Source organism: Rhodotorula graminis (assembly GCF_001329695.1).
Source record: "Rhodotorula graminis WP1 unplaced genomic scaffold RHOBAscaffold_9, whole genome shotgun sequence".
In the NCBI taxonomy this organism is placed as follows: domain Eukaryota; kingdom Fungi; phylum Basidiomycota; class Microbotryomycetes; order Sporidiobolales; family Sporidiobolaceae; genus Rhodotorula; species Rhodotorula graminis.
The window spans coordinates 192170-205017 of record NW_017264936.1 but is presented as its reverse complement, the minus strand read 5'-3'; the positions used below and the strand labels follow the sequence as shown (position 1 = coordinate 205017).

The 12848-nt window shown below is 68.1% G+C and overlaps 4 protein-coding genes across 4 annotated transcripts; 2 read left to right on the top strand and 2 right to left on the bottom strand.

The window, feature by feature from the left end:
- Positions 1 to 186: 186 nt before the first annotated feature.
- Positions 187 to 1539, top strand: RHOBADRAFT_16252 (uncharacterized protein; the record flags this gene model as incomplete). Its single annotated transcript, XM_018412305.1, has 3 exons — positions 187 to 374; positions 708 to 1121; positions 1221 to 1539. The coding sequence occupies 3 exons, from the start codon at positions 187 to 189 to the stop codon at positions 1537 to 1539; spliced, it is 921 nt and encodes a 306-aa protein (XP_018269909.1).
- A 926-nt stretch (positions 1540 to 2465) lies between these two features.
- RHOBADRAFT_54453 (uncharacterized protein) lies at positions 2466 to 8226 on the bottom strand (the record flags this gene model as incomplete). Its single annotated transcript, XM_018417317.1, has 14 exons — positions 2466 to 2534; positions 2610 to 2637; positions 2710 to 2783; positions 2992 to 3020; positions 3318 to 3459; positions 3713 to 3879; positions 3976 to 4331; positions 4413 to 4612; positions 4685 to 4812; positions 4871 to 4980; positions 5063 to 6993; positions 7082 to 7186; positions 7267 to 8037; positions 8119 to 8226. 14 exons carry the CDS (start codon positions 8224 to 8226, stop codon positions 2466 to 2468), a joined length of 4218 nt encoding a protein of 1405 aa, XP_018269908.1.
- A 147-nt stretch (positions 8227 to 8373) lies between these two features.
- On the bottom strand, positions 8374 to 9667 carry RHOBADRAFT_66679 (uncharacterized protein). Its single transcript, XM_018419038.1, has 6 exons — positions 9504 to 9667; positions 9349 to 9442; positions 9201 to 9289; positions 8917 to 9134; positions 8699 to 8802; positions 8374 to 8582 (listed from the first exon to the last, which is right to left on the bottom strand). The coding sequence occupies exons 1-6, from the start codon at positions 9621 to 9623 to the stop codon at positions 8497 to 8499; spliced, it is 711 nt and encodes a 236-aa protein (XP_018269907.1). The 5' UTR covers positions 9624 to 9667; the 3' UTR covers positions 8374 to 8496.
- Positions 9668 to 9914: 247 nt separating this feature from the next.
- On the top strand, positions 9915 to 12668 carry RHOBADRAFT_2273 (uncharacterized protein; the record flags this gene model as incomplete). The annotated part of the gene is made up of 11 exons (XM_018412578.1): positions 9915 to 10035; positions 10099 to 10166; positions 10267 to 10570; positions 10622 to 10728; positions 10801 to 10892; positions 11039 to 11213; positions 11373 to 11567; positions 11707 to 11855; positions 12021 to 12195; positions 12365 to 12531; positions 12626 to 12668. Coding segments are annotated over 11 exons (1596 nt in total), but the record flags the coding sequence as incomplete, so codon positions are not given.
- Positions 12669 to 12848: the final 180 nt, after the last annotated feature.

Genomic DNA, 12848 nt, shown 5'->3' with positions numbered 1-12848 from the left:
GGGGAGCGGGCTGAGTTGCTGTGCGAGGGGCCATGATGGGGTTGGGGCTGCACTGGTCGGTGAGAGTGCAGGCCTTGAGCCCAGTGTGGGCCGGGAAGAGCGAGGGCGAGGAGGAGAAGCAGAGCCAAGCGAGACAAGGTGCGCTGCCCCGATCCGACGACATCGCTCAACCTCTCGCAACCAACCATGAGCATCGACCTCGAGTGGAGCGCACTCGACGCCCACCTCACCCAAGCCTGCACCCGCTTCCTCTCGCACGCCTTCAACACGGCCCCGACCCCCGACTTCCTCGGCCCGCTCGAGGTCACCGCCTTCTCGTTCGGCGACGCACACCCTGAACTCACCCTCGTCGACATCCGCGACATCCAGCACGAGTTCCTCCACCCGCAACTCGACGACCCGGACCAAGCCGACGACGACGACGAGGCCGCCTTCCCGCTCCCCTCGCCTCCTCCCCTCGAACGCCCTCCACCGCCCGCCTGGCACCACTCGCACACCTACCCGACCTCGCCACCAGCCAGCAACAGTGGCAGGAGCCTCTCCGGCTTTGGCCCCCTCGGCGGCGGCGGCAGCGGAGGAGGACCGGGTCTCTTCTCGCCCGGCCTGCTTCACCACCAGCACCCGGGCGGCGTCGGCCTCAGCGCCCTCGCCGGTGCTACCCTCGGTGGCGGCTCAGCGTCGCCCTACGGCGGCCGAGGTGCCGGCAGCCGCTCGAGGTCCCGCTCGCCCGCCGCTGCACCAGGACGCGGTCGTCCTCCTCTCGCAGGCGGCGGTGCCCACCCGCTCGCCCAGCACGACCTCCACTCTCAGCACACCCACACCCACCCGCACTCGTACGCCGCCCCGTCCCCCTCGCCCTCCCTCTCGTCCCTCCCGCCGCTCCCTCCCCCCTCGAGCGCCCCCTCCCCGTCCTTCCAGGTCCACCTCCGCCTGTCGTACTCGGGCAACCTCTCGCTCGGCATCGCCACCGCCCTCCGCATCAACTACCCCTCGAGCAGCTTCATGAGCCTCCCCCTGTCGCTCACCTTGACCGGCCTCGCCCTCGAGGGAACCCTCGTCGTCGCCTTCGAGGGCGGCCGCCGCCGCGTCCACCTGTCGCTCCTCGAGCCCGACCCTTTCTCGTCCTCGACCGACGACCCGACGACGACGACCACCACCTCGCTCCCCGGCGACAGCCCGACCAAGCCGTTCGCGCGCCTCCACGGCGCCGGTTCGTCGAGGTCGACGACGCCCGGCGCGCGCGTCCTGCGCGCCGCCCACGTCGAGAGCGAGGTCGGCCAGGCCGACAAGCACGTCCTGAGGAACGTCGGCAAGGTCGAAAAGTTTGTCGTCGACGTCGCGCGCAAGACGCTCGAGAACGAGCTCGTGTTCCCGTGCGTCCTCTCTCTCTCTCTCTCTCTCGTTCGTCGAGTCCTGGTTCTCGCAACGACACGCCTCGTCGGCGTCGTCGGCACGAGTCGACGGCCGCATCGGCGAGACGGAACTGACACTAGCGTCGTCGCACCCTTCCACAGCAACTTTCAGACGATCGTTTTTTAGCCACTCTTCCTCCTCCTGCTCTCTCTCCCCTCCTCGACCGTTACCCCTCCCGTTGTTGCCATACTACGTCCTCCCATGAAGCCTCTCTGCCTGCTCGACGCGAGGAGCGTCGAGCGCGTGCCTGCCGAGCGAGAGCAAGAGAGCAAGAGAGCGAGAGAGCGCGCGAGCGAGGAGCGCACGGACCCGGCGCCGTTCTCGAGGCGCTTGGCTCGCCAACTCTCAAGACCGTGAGGCGCTACCGCTCTCGACGAGCAGAAGCGCGAGAGCTACTCGTAAGGGCGTCGCCGCCTGCGACGAGGAGCCCGCTCAGGCCTCGACTTGCTCGCTCTCGAGAGAGGGCCTCGCTCTCGCTCTTGGTCTCGCACTGTCGCTTGGGCCGCAGGCAAAGACGTCGTAGACAGGCTGGCATTGCAGATATGTAGGCGCAGGGTACAGGGCGCGACTGCGAGAGAGGAAAACACGAGGGAGGGAGGGGAGGAGGTCGGTGACGAACGGCGACATAGGGGAAGAGAGACGGGGACGCACCGGTCGTGTAGTACTCGGGAGCTTGGACGCGAGATCTGCGAGCGCGAGAGGGACGAGAGACGGCGAGAGGGTGGCGGGAAGCGTCCGAAAGAGTCGATGAGGAGTGCGAGGGAGGAAAGGGCGGGTCAGTACTCGTCTTTCGAGGCACTGAGTACGCCGTTGCTCCTCCTCGTCGGTCCCCGAGAATAGCGCCGCGCGGTACTTGTAATCTCCTTGACCGCGTCGCCCAAAGTACTTGCCCTTGACCTTCTTGACCCTGACGCCCTGAATCCCTTGACGACGACGACGACCTTGACCTCGAAACCAACCCGCCGACGACGACGACGACGACGACGACGACATAAACCTCGACCTGGGCAGCGCTTGAGCGCGAACATCTCCACGAACAAGCTCGAGAGCCGCTATGGCTTCTCGGCCTCCTTCTCGATCTCCTTCTCGACCTTGTAGACGAACTCGAACATCGCCGTGCACTAGTGCAGGGCGTTGTACATGCATAAAGTTCTTTTTGCATAAATAGGGACCGCCCGGAGGAAACAGCGACGCACCGGTAAAGCCGCGTGACGAAGACGAGCCCTGCGCGACGAGCGGAACCGCGTGAGCTCTCTTCCTGCGCGACGGCTTGGACGAAGAGAAACAAGGACGCACGAGTGTCGTGACCGTATAGAGAACGAGCGCGGCGGACGAGGCTTGACGACGTGCCGAGTCGACCACGAGCGGTTCTGCGAGCGGGTACGGCCGTCGCAGTCAGCGCCCGATCGGCACGCTGGATGCGTCGTCATGCTCTTGTCGAAGCGACCCTTCCGACTCGGACCACGAACGCGCGCTCGATCGAGCGCCGTCACGCCCGACCTGCCACGGCGTCCGCGGCCGCCCCACCGAGCCAAGATGGTGCGGTAGGTATCCACCTGCCCAAGCGGGACGACGCACCGGGAACAATAGAGAGGGCCAGGGAAACGCTGTGGGGCGGCAATCAGAGGTCAGTCGCGAGAGACGGAAGTGAAAGGAGGCGGTGGGGGACGGACCTCGAGCGCGCGCTGTTCCTGACCTGCAGGGAGAGTGCGAGTCAGCTCTTGCGGGCCCTCACAGCCACGAGACGGTGTCGGACGCACCAGGAGAGCCGTTCAGGAGCATCTGAGCGTGTTGCTCGGTCGAGACGAGATGACGACGTGTCGGGAGGCTTGAGCGGACGAGGGGGAGGGGGGCGAGAGTCAACTCGGGGCTGCCAGGGGGAGCACAAGAGAGAGTGAACGCACTGAAGAACAAGTCGGGGTGGGTCGCGCGAGCCCTGGTGGTGGCGGTGACGAGCTGGACGGTCGAGGTCATGCGGGAGGTGATGAGGACAAAGGCGGGTGGCGACCACGCGTGCCGGGGTGCGCGTTGGCGGGTAGCGGTCGACTTGGTCCAGGGTACGGCAGGTGAGCCGGCGAGAGGCTCAGCGAGGTGCCGAGGTGAGAGCGAGTGAGGAAGAGAAGCGAGAGCGGCGAGGAGAAGGAGCGGGCCGCTTTAACAGCGACGACGAGCTGCTCTCGATGACTTTCAGTCTCTGCGACCTCGCAAAGTCTCGAGTGAATGCTCGTGGTGGGACCAGGGAGCTATGAGCGAGGCAAACGCGGGTGCGGCAGCCGAGCAGTGCAAGTGAAAGCTACACCCCGGCCTCGACGCCCGCCAACTGCCGCTCGTCCTCGCCATCGTCCTCGCCGTCGGCCATGCGCTCGTCACCGTCATCTCCATCGCCGTCGCCCGGCGGAGCGAAGCACACCTCGATCTCTTCGAGCTCGAGAGGCGACACGTCCTCGAGGATCTCCTGCGCGAGGTCTGTGGAGGGCAGAGGCGGTCAGTGACAGAGCCCGACGGCACCACACGCCGAGCGTCGACCTGGAGAGAGGGAGGGGCGAGGAACGAGAGACGTACAGCCAAGTTCGCAGAGGACTCGCCGCTGCTCGCTCCCCTCCTCGGCCCAGCTCGGCATCCCTCCCTCGCCCTCGCCGTCCTTGTCCTCGCCCTGCGCCGAGCCCTCCTCGGCGCCGAACGTCGCAAAGCCGACCGTGCCGAGCGCGACCATGAAGAGATCGTTGACCGCTTGGCGAGCGTAGGCCGGTGCCGGGCCGGCGGCGTGGTCCTTGGCGGATCCGGCTGCGCCTGCGCCTGCGGCGGTCGCCGACGCCGAGGTCGGGCCGGCGAGGAGGTCCGAGATCGAGAGGGACGAGTGCGGCGCGAGCGAGAGGTAGTACAGGAGGTGCATCGTCGCCGAAAGCCGAGTGGTCGTCCTGCGCGGGCACGGCACGGTACAGGCGTGTCAGTAACGCCGAGCGACAGGACACGCAGGAGAGGGGTAAGCGATGACGTACCGGTTGAGCATGTCTCGCGCGGCGCTGCCCTTGGTCGCCTCGCGCCCGTCCCACTCCCACAGCGTGCGCACGTCCCGCCACATCTTGGCGAGCAGCTCGGGGACGAAGCTCGCCGCCTGCGCGACGAGCATGACGGCGTCTTCGTGCGCCGTGAGGAGGAGCGAGGCGAGGCTGAGGAGGGTGAGGTCGAGCGTGTGCGCCTACGAGAACGAGGACGAGTGAGCGTCGCTCAATCGCTCGACGAGGATCTCAAGAGCGAGAGGGGGACGCACAGCGGGAGCCTCGGCTCGAGGCATGACGAGAAGCGTCGCGAGGCGGTCGACGAGCGGGAGCTTGCTCGCGCGGATGTCGGGCGACTCGTAGAACTTGAGGGCGAGGAGCGTGCGGAACAGCGCCGGGCCTGCGAGAGGCACAGAGTGAGCGGGACCTCGTGCTGGGAAGAGTATGAGAGGACGTACGACAGGCGAGAAGGGCGAGTAGACGAGCGCCGCTGAGGAGGACGCCAACCGACTGGCTCGGGTCGAGCAGCGTCGCGACCGCGTTGGCCGTCTTGAGGAACGCCATGAAGCTGTAGGCGACCTCGTGAATCGCGAGTCGGTGAGTGCGCAACGGGCACGGGTGCACGACGAGGAAGAGAGAGGTGGACGCACGCTTCTTCGGCCGCCCTTCCGCCGTCGCCCTCCCCGTTCGCCTCGTCCGCCTTCCTCGACGCGAGACACCGCCACGCAACGCCCTCGAGCACGCCGAGCACACCCTCGACCAGCCGTGCCCGCTTGCCCGCCTCGAGCGGCACGAGCGCCTCGCCCTCCTTTTCCCCCTCTGCACCGTCCCGCCCGCCGCGCCGTTTGCCCCCACCGGCGCCCGCCGAACCCGCCGCACTCGGCCTCGCGATGCGCGCCTTGCGCGAGCGCAGCATGACGCCGCCGCCACCGCCTCGGGCGAGGAGCGCCGCAGCAGCGGCGGCCGCCCCGCCGGCGTGCTCCTTGGTCGCCGTCTCGGGGCGAGCGTACCGTGCGACGATGCGCGCGAGCAGCTGGACGAGCGGCTCGCCCTTCGAGCTTGGGCTCGGGGCCGTCGTCGTGGCGGCGGCGGCATCGGGCGGGGCGACGGCGGTGGCGGCGGCGCAGCACGAGTGCGCGACATGCGGGAACAGGAAGACGAGGTGCGACAGGAGGCGCAGGAGCGCCGTCATGGGCCCGACGAGCGTCGCGCGCTCGAGGACGCCGAGGAGCTTGGTGAGGGCGCGAGTGAGGTCCGAGGCGAGGAGCGCCGTCTCAAGGTCCTCGGGCCGGGTGCTGAGCGCGAGGTGCGGCGGAAGGAGGGCGAACTGGGCGGCCGTTGTCGGGCCCGTCGAGTGCGACTGTGACGACGACGGGTGCCCGTGCGGGTCGAGGCGGCGGCCGAGGAGGGCGAAGAGCTCGCGCGTGAGGATCTCGTATTCGGCGACGAGGGGAGGAGGGGTCGTCGAGGGGAAGCGCAGGTTCATCAGGGCGTGAAAGGTCGGGACAGGGCCCGATGGCGCCGACGAGGTGGCGGAGGTCGGCGCGTGGGTCGACGGGTAGCGCCCGCCGTAGGTCGACGCGGTCGAGCGCGCCGAGGTGCCGAAGCGCGAGCTGCTCGTCGCCGTGGCCGTGGCCGTTGCGCCGGTCGCCGTCGCGCGCCGCATCGAGTAGGCGTGCGCGTGCGGGTGCGCCGAAGGAGGGATGACGGCGGGCTCGAGGTCGAGGGGCGCGAGCGTCGTGTGCGAGAAGACGGCGGCGAGGAGCTCGCCGCGAGCGTCTCGATGCTCGGGCACCCACGCCCACGCCTCGCCGTCCTCGTCGTCACCCATCTCGGCCTCGCCGTTGGGCACGAGCGCCTCGCCGTGCTCGTACCCGCCGAGGTCCGTCTCGTCCGCCTCGCCGCCGAACGCGTCCTCCTCGACGAGCATGAGGCGCCCCTTGCCCTTGCCCGTCGTGTCTTCGCCCCTCCTGCGCTTCGACTCGAGCGGCCCGCCAGGCGTACGCGGCGCGCGTTTCCTCGGCGGGCCCATCGACCCCTCGCGCTCCTCCTTGTCTCCTTCCTGCCGCTCTGCCGCTCCTCCCGCCTTCTCCTTCGGCTTCGCGCCACCCGCCGCGCCTTTCGACGTCGTTGTCGACGGCCCGAACGCGCTTTGAAAGCCGGCGAACGACGGCGCGGGCGCGGGCGCTGGTGCGGGAGCGGCGCTCGCCGTGCGCGCCGAGCGGCGCCTCGCCGACCCGCCGCCCGCCCGGTCGACACTCGGGCTCGGCGCAGGGCCCGCTGCAGGACCCGGCGACGGCGCGGCGCTGGCGGCGCGGCTGTAAAACCTCGCGCTGCGTGCCGAGCTGAGGCCCGGGTGGTTCGGGTGCGCCGATGACGACGCGCCGTACATGCGCTGGCTCGACGCGCTGCCCGGGCCCGAGATGCCGGCCGTGGCGAGCTCTTGACGGCGAAAGGCGTCCTCCATCTTGAAGCGCTCGAGCTGAGTGCGGTACTCGCGCTCGCGTTGCTCGAGTTGCTCCTGGAGGAGGGCCTTGTCGCGCTGCTCGGCCTTGAGGGCGACTTGGTGGAGGGTCTCGGCCTGCGGGAGGGTACGAGCGAGTCAGGGCAGGGTTCTCCATGGACGAGGACGTCGGCTTGACCGGCTCGAGGGACAGGCGAAGACGTACCTTGCTCAGCCGTTGACGAACGACCGAGTTCTCGCCCGTCTTGGTCATGACCTGCCGCTCAAGGTCTTGCTGCATCTTCTTGGCGAGCGCGAGCTGTTGAGCGAGCTGTGCAACGATCGTGAAGTCGAATCAGTACCTCGAGCACAAGCTCGATAGCAACGAAGGAGGGAACGGTCGCGGCGCACCTGGTCCTTCTCGGCCCTCAAGCGCTCGAGCTCTCGCCGTTCTGCGTCCTGCGCCGCGACCGCCGGCCCCGGCGAGACAGGCGCGCCGCCTTGCTGCGCGACGACGGCCGAGTGCGCGTGCGCGTGCGCCGGCGCCGGCGCGCCTGCCCTCGCTCCACCCCGCACGCCAGGCGCGGCGACCGTCGTCCCACGCTGCGGCTCGGCCTTGTACCCGCCGCCGCCGTGCTCGTCGAACGCGATAGCGGGGAGGTCCTCGTCCCCCTCGTCCCGGCTGGCCGCCTCGCGCCCGTGGCCCGGCCCGAGCTCCCGGCCGCGCGCCGCCTCAGGCTCGGCCTTGACGGCCGCTGGCGTGCGAGAGCGTGCTCGAGCGGCGGCGGGCGCGGCGACAGGAGGAGGTGCGGCGGCAGGACGGCCGGCGAACGGATTGGGGTCGACGAAGCCGGGCTCGCCGGCGGCGTTGAGCGACTGGCGCGGGTGGCGCTTCGGCACAGGCGCAGGTGCGGGTGGAGCTGCGAGCGCTGGTGCGGCGGTGCGAACGGGAGGAGGTGCTGGTGAGGCGGCGGCGGCCTGGGTCGAGCGCGGAGGTGGTTTCGGCGGGCGCAGGATGCCCGTCTTTGGGGCCGGGCCGAGGTACTGCTGCTGCTGGGTGCCGCCTGGGAAGCTTGCGCCGCCCTGCGTGCCGCCTGGCGCGAGCTGCGACGGGCCCGGCGGCGCGAGATGCGGGGGGAGGACGGGAGCGCGTCGATGCTGAGGAGGAGGGTTGGGCGGGGGCTGCGCGCGTCGCTGTGGCGGGACCTGACTCGCTCTCGGTGGCGGGACCTGACTCGCTCTCGGTGGCGGCGGGGCTGGTACAGGCTGGGCGCGCTGCTGAGCCGGCGTGCGCGTGTCGAGCGACGCGAGCTCCTCGAGGGTTGCGTCGTCCCACGCGAGGTCGTCGCCAAACTCATCCTCGGACGACATGGGGGCTTACTCAGAGTGGTGCGGCCTGGCAGCGACGTGCGGGCATGCGGGCGAGGGAGCGGTGAAGAGACAGGGAGCTCGAGGTTGACTTGCGGGTTCGACGAAGAGATGAGAGCGCTCGCTCGCACACAGCACGCCAAGCGACTCGAGACTGCACAACAGGGTCGAATGCAAGCTCAACGACTCGGGCTGTAGGTACAAGTGCGGCAGGAGAGCCTGACGCCGCCCTCCTCTCCTCCGTCTCTCCGAGTCGCTCCTCCTCCCCGAAGCTCAGCCGAGCACCTCTGGCCCCTTCTTGCTCTTCTTCTTCTTCTTGTTGAACGTGCGCCAGTCGTGCACTCGGTCCTCCCTTGTCTCTGCGGGCGAGTGGGCGAGAACGAGTCAGATCCGGCCACTGACGACGACGGACGGCTCGCCGCAACCGCACGGGCGGCGACCGGCCGACGTAGAAAGGGAGAAGCCGTCGACGCACCTTCCCATCGCTCCTTCTCCTCGGCCTTGCGCTTGCGCTCGACGAGAGCGTCCTCTTGCCGCTTGGCCTCGGCGCCCTCGGCGATCATCGTCATCTTCTGCAGCCTGCGAGGGTGAGGGCGCGAGTCCGTGTCAGGCAAGCTTCGCATGAATCCTTGCGATCGTTCTGTTAAGAGAGTGGCGCGGGAAGGGGGCGAGCGGCGAGAACGGACGACGCACCTGCGCTTCCTCAGCTCGTCGTCGATGATGATCTCCTTGGCCTTGCGCTTGACGCGCTCCTTGAGGTCTGGGTCGCGCATCTTTGGCGGGCGCAGCAGCTCGTGATCGTCGGGCGCGTCTCGAGGGAGGCCGACCTCGCGCAGGACGAGCATGCGCGCGTCCTTGAGCGTCTCGTCGAGGTTCTTGCGCTTGGTCGAGTCGCCGAGCTCGACTTGGGCCTGCGGAGGCGGGCGCACTCGGTCAGTGAGGGTGCTCCAAGACGGCAGAGATGCTCGGGGACGCACCTTCTTGAGGAGGTCGAACGCCTCGATGCCTCGCGGGTGCTTGAGTTTGTCCGGGTGGATGAGGAGCGACTTCTTGCGGTACTGGCGCTCTGCGGATCGGGACGGAGGATCAGCTCGACTCGGTTCAGGAGAGTAGAGCTGGACGCACGGATGTCCTGGTCGGTGACGGTGGCTGAGGGCATCCAGTCGAGGTCGAGGATCTCGTACGGGTTGAGCTTGAAGGCGGCGAGGACGCGCAGGACCTGGGTTAGTCTCGGGAAGGGTCAGTGTGAGGTCTGGAGAGGGCAGGGAGCGGGTGCGCACCTCTTGTTCACGCGAGACGAGCGAGGCTTCTTGGTTGAAGATGCGGTCGAGTTCCTTGTCGTCGAAGAGGGCGACGTCGTCCTCGAGCTTGACGGCAGGTTCCTTGCCCTTTGCAGACATGGCAGTAGAGCACGCACGAGCGCAGCAAGGGCGGTCTCGAGCTGAGGGAGGGAGTTAGCGGACCGAGGAGAGTTCATCAGGTCGTCGCGTCGTCGACCTCGTCTTCCTCGTTCCCACTCAGTGCGAGTGAGGGCCATGCTCGGCCCTGATGCACGGCGACCACATGGGCTGTACCCGCCGCATCGCGCTCCCTCGCCCACCCCGCGCACGGCCACCCACCCCTCCTCCCTCCGACACCGGCTCCCCCACAGCCTCCCCCTCCTCACCGTCAACACCCCCGCTCCAGCACCGCAGAGCTACATCAACACTGCGCCACCGCCACGATGGCGCACCCGCGAGTTCCTCGCCTACTACGCCGTCTTCCTCGTCGTCGTACCGCAAATGGTCCTCGCAGCGTGCCGCACCACTCGTCGTCCGTCCCCTCTCGCTTCTCTGCCCTGCCGTGGTTACCGGGCTGACAACCCTCGAGCCACAGCGACGACCAAGCAGTACATCAAGTACGGCCACCGCCTCAGCGACGGCTGGCTCCTCGGTTGGCGAGTAGTGCGTCGCCGCCTCTTCCACTCGCTCGCGCGTCGGTCACCGTGCCTGCCACGCGGGCTTCGTGTTGATCGTGTAACACTGACACTTTCCCGTCGCCCAGGACGTGACCGACGCCCAGTACCACCTCTTCCGCTCTCACCTCCCCCTCCTCGTCCTCCTCGCCCTCGTCCACCTCGCCTTCTCGCACGCCTTCCGCCTCGTCCTCTCGCGCTTCGTCAATCCCTCGACCTATGCGCCCGACTCGCCGAGATACTCGACCGCGAAAGCGCGCACCGCCCGGGCGCGCTTCCTCGCCGTGTTCGCGCTCGTCCTCCTCGGCGCCCTGCACGGCTCGAGCCTCCCCAAGGTGCTCGCCATCCTCTGGATCAACTACCGCGTCGCCATGCTCGGCGGTGCAGGGCAGGGTGGAACAGCGGTGAGGCGAACGGCGGCGGCGCTGAGGTGGTGGAGGAGAGAGTGGGCCCCGTACGCGACCTGGATCGTCAACCTCGTCATCCTGTTCGCCAACGAGCTCTGCGGCGGGTACCACTACGCGTCCCTGCACTCATCTCTCGCCTGGCTTGTACGTCCAGCTCTCTCTGCCCATCTCAGACTCGACGATCGAGGCCCCGACTGACGCGCTCGCACCCTCCAGGACGACTACGGCGGCCTCCTCCCGCGGTGGCACATCAGCTGGAACATCTCGATGCTGCGCCTTATCAGCTTCAACATGGAGTACTACTGGGCGTGCGGCGCGCGGCAGCAGGCGGCACTCGGCGAGGGCTCGGTCCTCCTCGAGACGCCGACGAGCCCGATGGAAAAGGTGCGGGCAGGACTCGCTCGCCTTTGTCACTACTGCGCGCGCAACTTGTCGTGCGCCTGTACTGACTGAGGTTGCACCTGTCCCCACAGGCGTCAACCCGCACCCGCACTTCTCGCACCTCCACCTCGGCGCCCGTACCCGACCCTGCGCCCTCGGCCGGCAACTACACCTTCTCCCTCTACCTTGCCTACGTCCTGTACCCTCCCTTGTACCTCGCCGGCCCCATCATGTCGTACAGGTCATTTGTCGGGCAGCTCGCGCCCGCTCCTCCTTCGCCGACGCCATCGTCAGCACTCGGCGCTTCGCCGCTCCCCTCGCCCTCGAGCGAGGCCCCACCTTCCTCCTCAGCGTCAAACTTGGCCTCGCCTATCGCCGCACCGCCGCTCCCGGCGTCGTACCGCGAGGCCGACGAGCTGCGCCCGCTCGCGCTCGTCCTGTACGCCGTCCGGTTCGCGGCGTGCCTCTTGACGATGGAGCTCGTCCTGCACTCGATGTACGTCGTCGCGCTCAAGGACTCGGGCAAGGGCTGGTGGGAGGGCTTGGGCGCCAACGAGGTCGCCATGGTCGGCTTCTGGAACCTCATCGTCGTCTGGCTCAAGGTGCGTCCTCCTTTTCCCCTCACTCTCGCGATCCTTCCCTCCTTCCTTACTCTCTCGACCTCTTTCGCCATACTCCCTACCTCTCGTCCTTCGCGCACAACGTCCTGATCCCTCTTGAGCCTGTCTCGTCCGCCCGCAGCTCCTTCTCCCGTGGCGCCTCTTCCGCCTGTGGGCCCTCCTCGACGGCATCGTCCCGCCCGAGAACATGGTGCGCTGCATGGCCAACAACTACTCGACTCTCGGCTTTTGGAGGAGCTGGCACCGCAGCTTCAACGTGTGGATCGTCAGGTGCGCCCTCTCGCTTTCCCCTCTCTCTTTCCCTCCTCTTTCCTCCCTTCCCTCCTCTCTCAGCCCAACGCCAGTCCACCTTTACGCCCATCTCGACGTCACGAGTAGTCCCAGCCCCTTCTCCTTGAAGCGTGACCTGACGCTCCCCATCGTGCTGCCTCGCAGGTACCTCTACATCCCGCTCGGCGGCGCGTCACAGCCCGTCCTCGCGACGCTCGGCGTCTTCACGTTCGTCGCCCTGTGGCACGACCTGCGCCTGCGGCTCCTCGTGTGGGGCTGGGGCGTCACGCTCTTTGTCCTGCCCGAGATGGTCGCGAGGAAGGTCGTTCCGGCGTCCAAGGTGCGCCCGGCCGCTCTCTCTCTCTCCTCGTTCGGCTCGTCGATATTGACTCGACGAGTCGAGGCGGTTGGTGTGTCACGAAACGATGACTGACGCTCTTGCGTCCCGTCCCTCCTTCTTATTCCACTCGCCCTTTCGCCTTTCTCCTCTCCCGCTTGCTTTCCCGCAGTTCGGCGCCAAGCCCTGGTACCGCCACCTCGCCGCACTCGGCGGCGTCTTCAACGTGCTCCTCATGATGACGGCCAACCTGATTGGGTTCGTCGTCGGCGTCGACGGCGCCAAGGCGCTGTGGACCGTCATGCTCGGCGGGTGGGAAGGTGCGTCTCGCATCTCTCTGTGTCTCCTTCGGCTCGCTCACGCCTGTCGCTGTGCATGAGACTGATAGGCCGCTCGGATCGCGCGCAGGCCGGCTCTTCCTCGTGTTTGCGAGCGCCTGCCTCTTCGTCGGCGTCCAACTCATGTTCGAGTACAGGTGCGCCCTATCCTCCTCTCTCTCTGTCTCTCTAGCCTCTCTCTGTCTCTCTAGCCTCTCTCTTTCAGTGGCACGTCACTGACTGTGTCCTCGTTCTGCAGGGAGGAGGAGCGACGGCGCGGGATCTCGCGCAAGTGCTGAGGGCAGGGACGAGGGAGGGGCCAACTGTACTCTTCTCGCG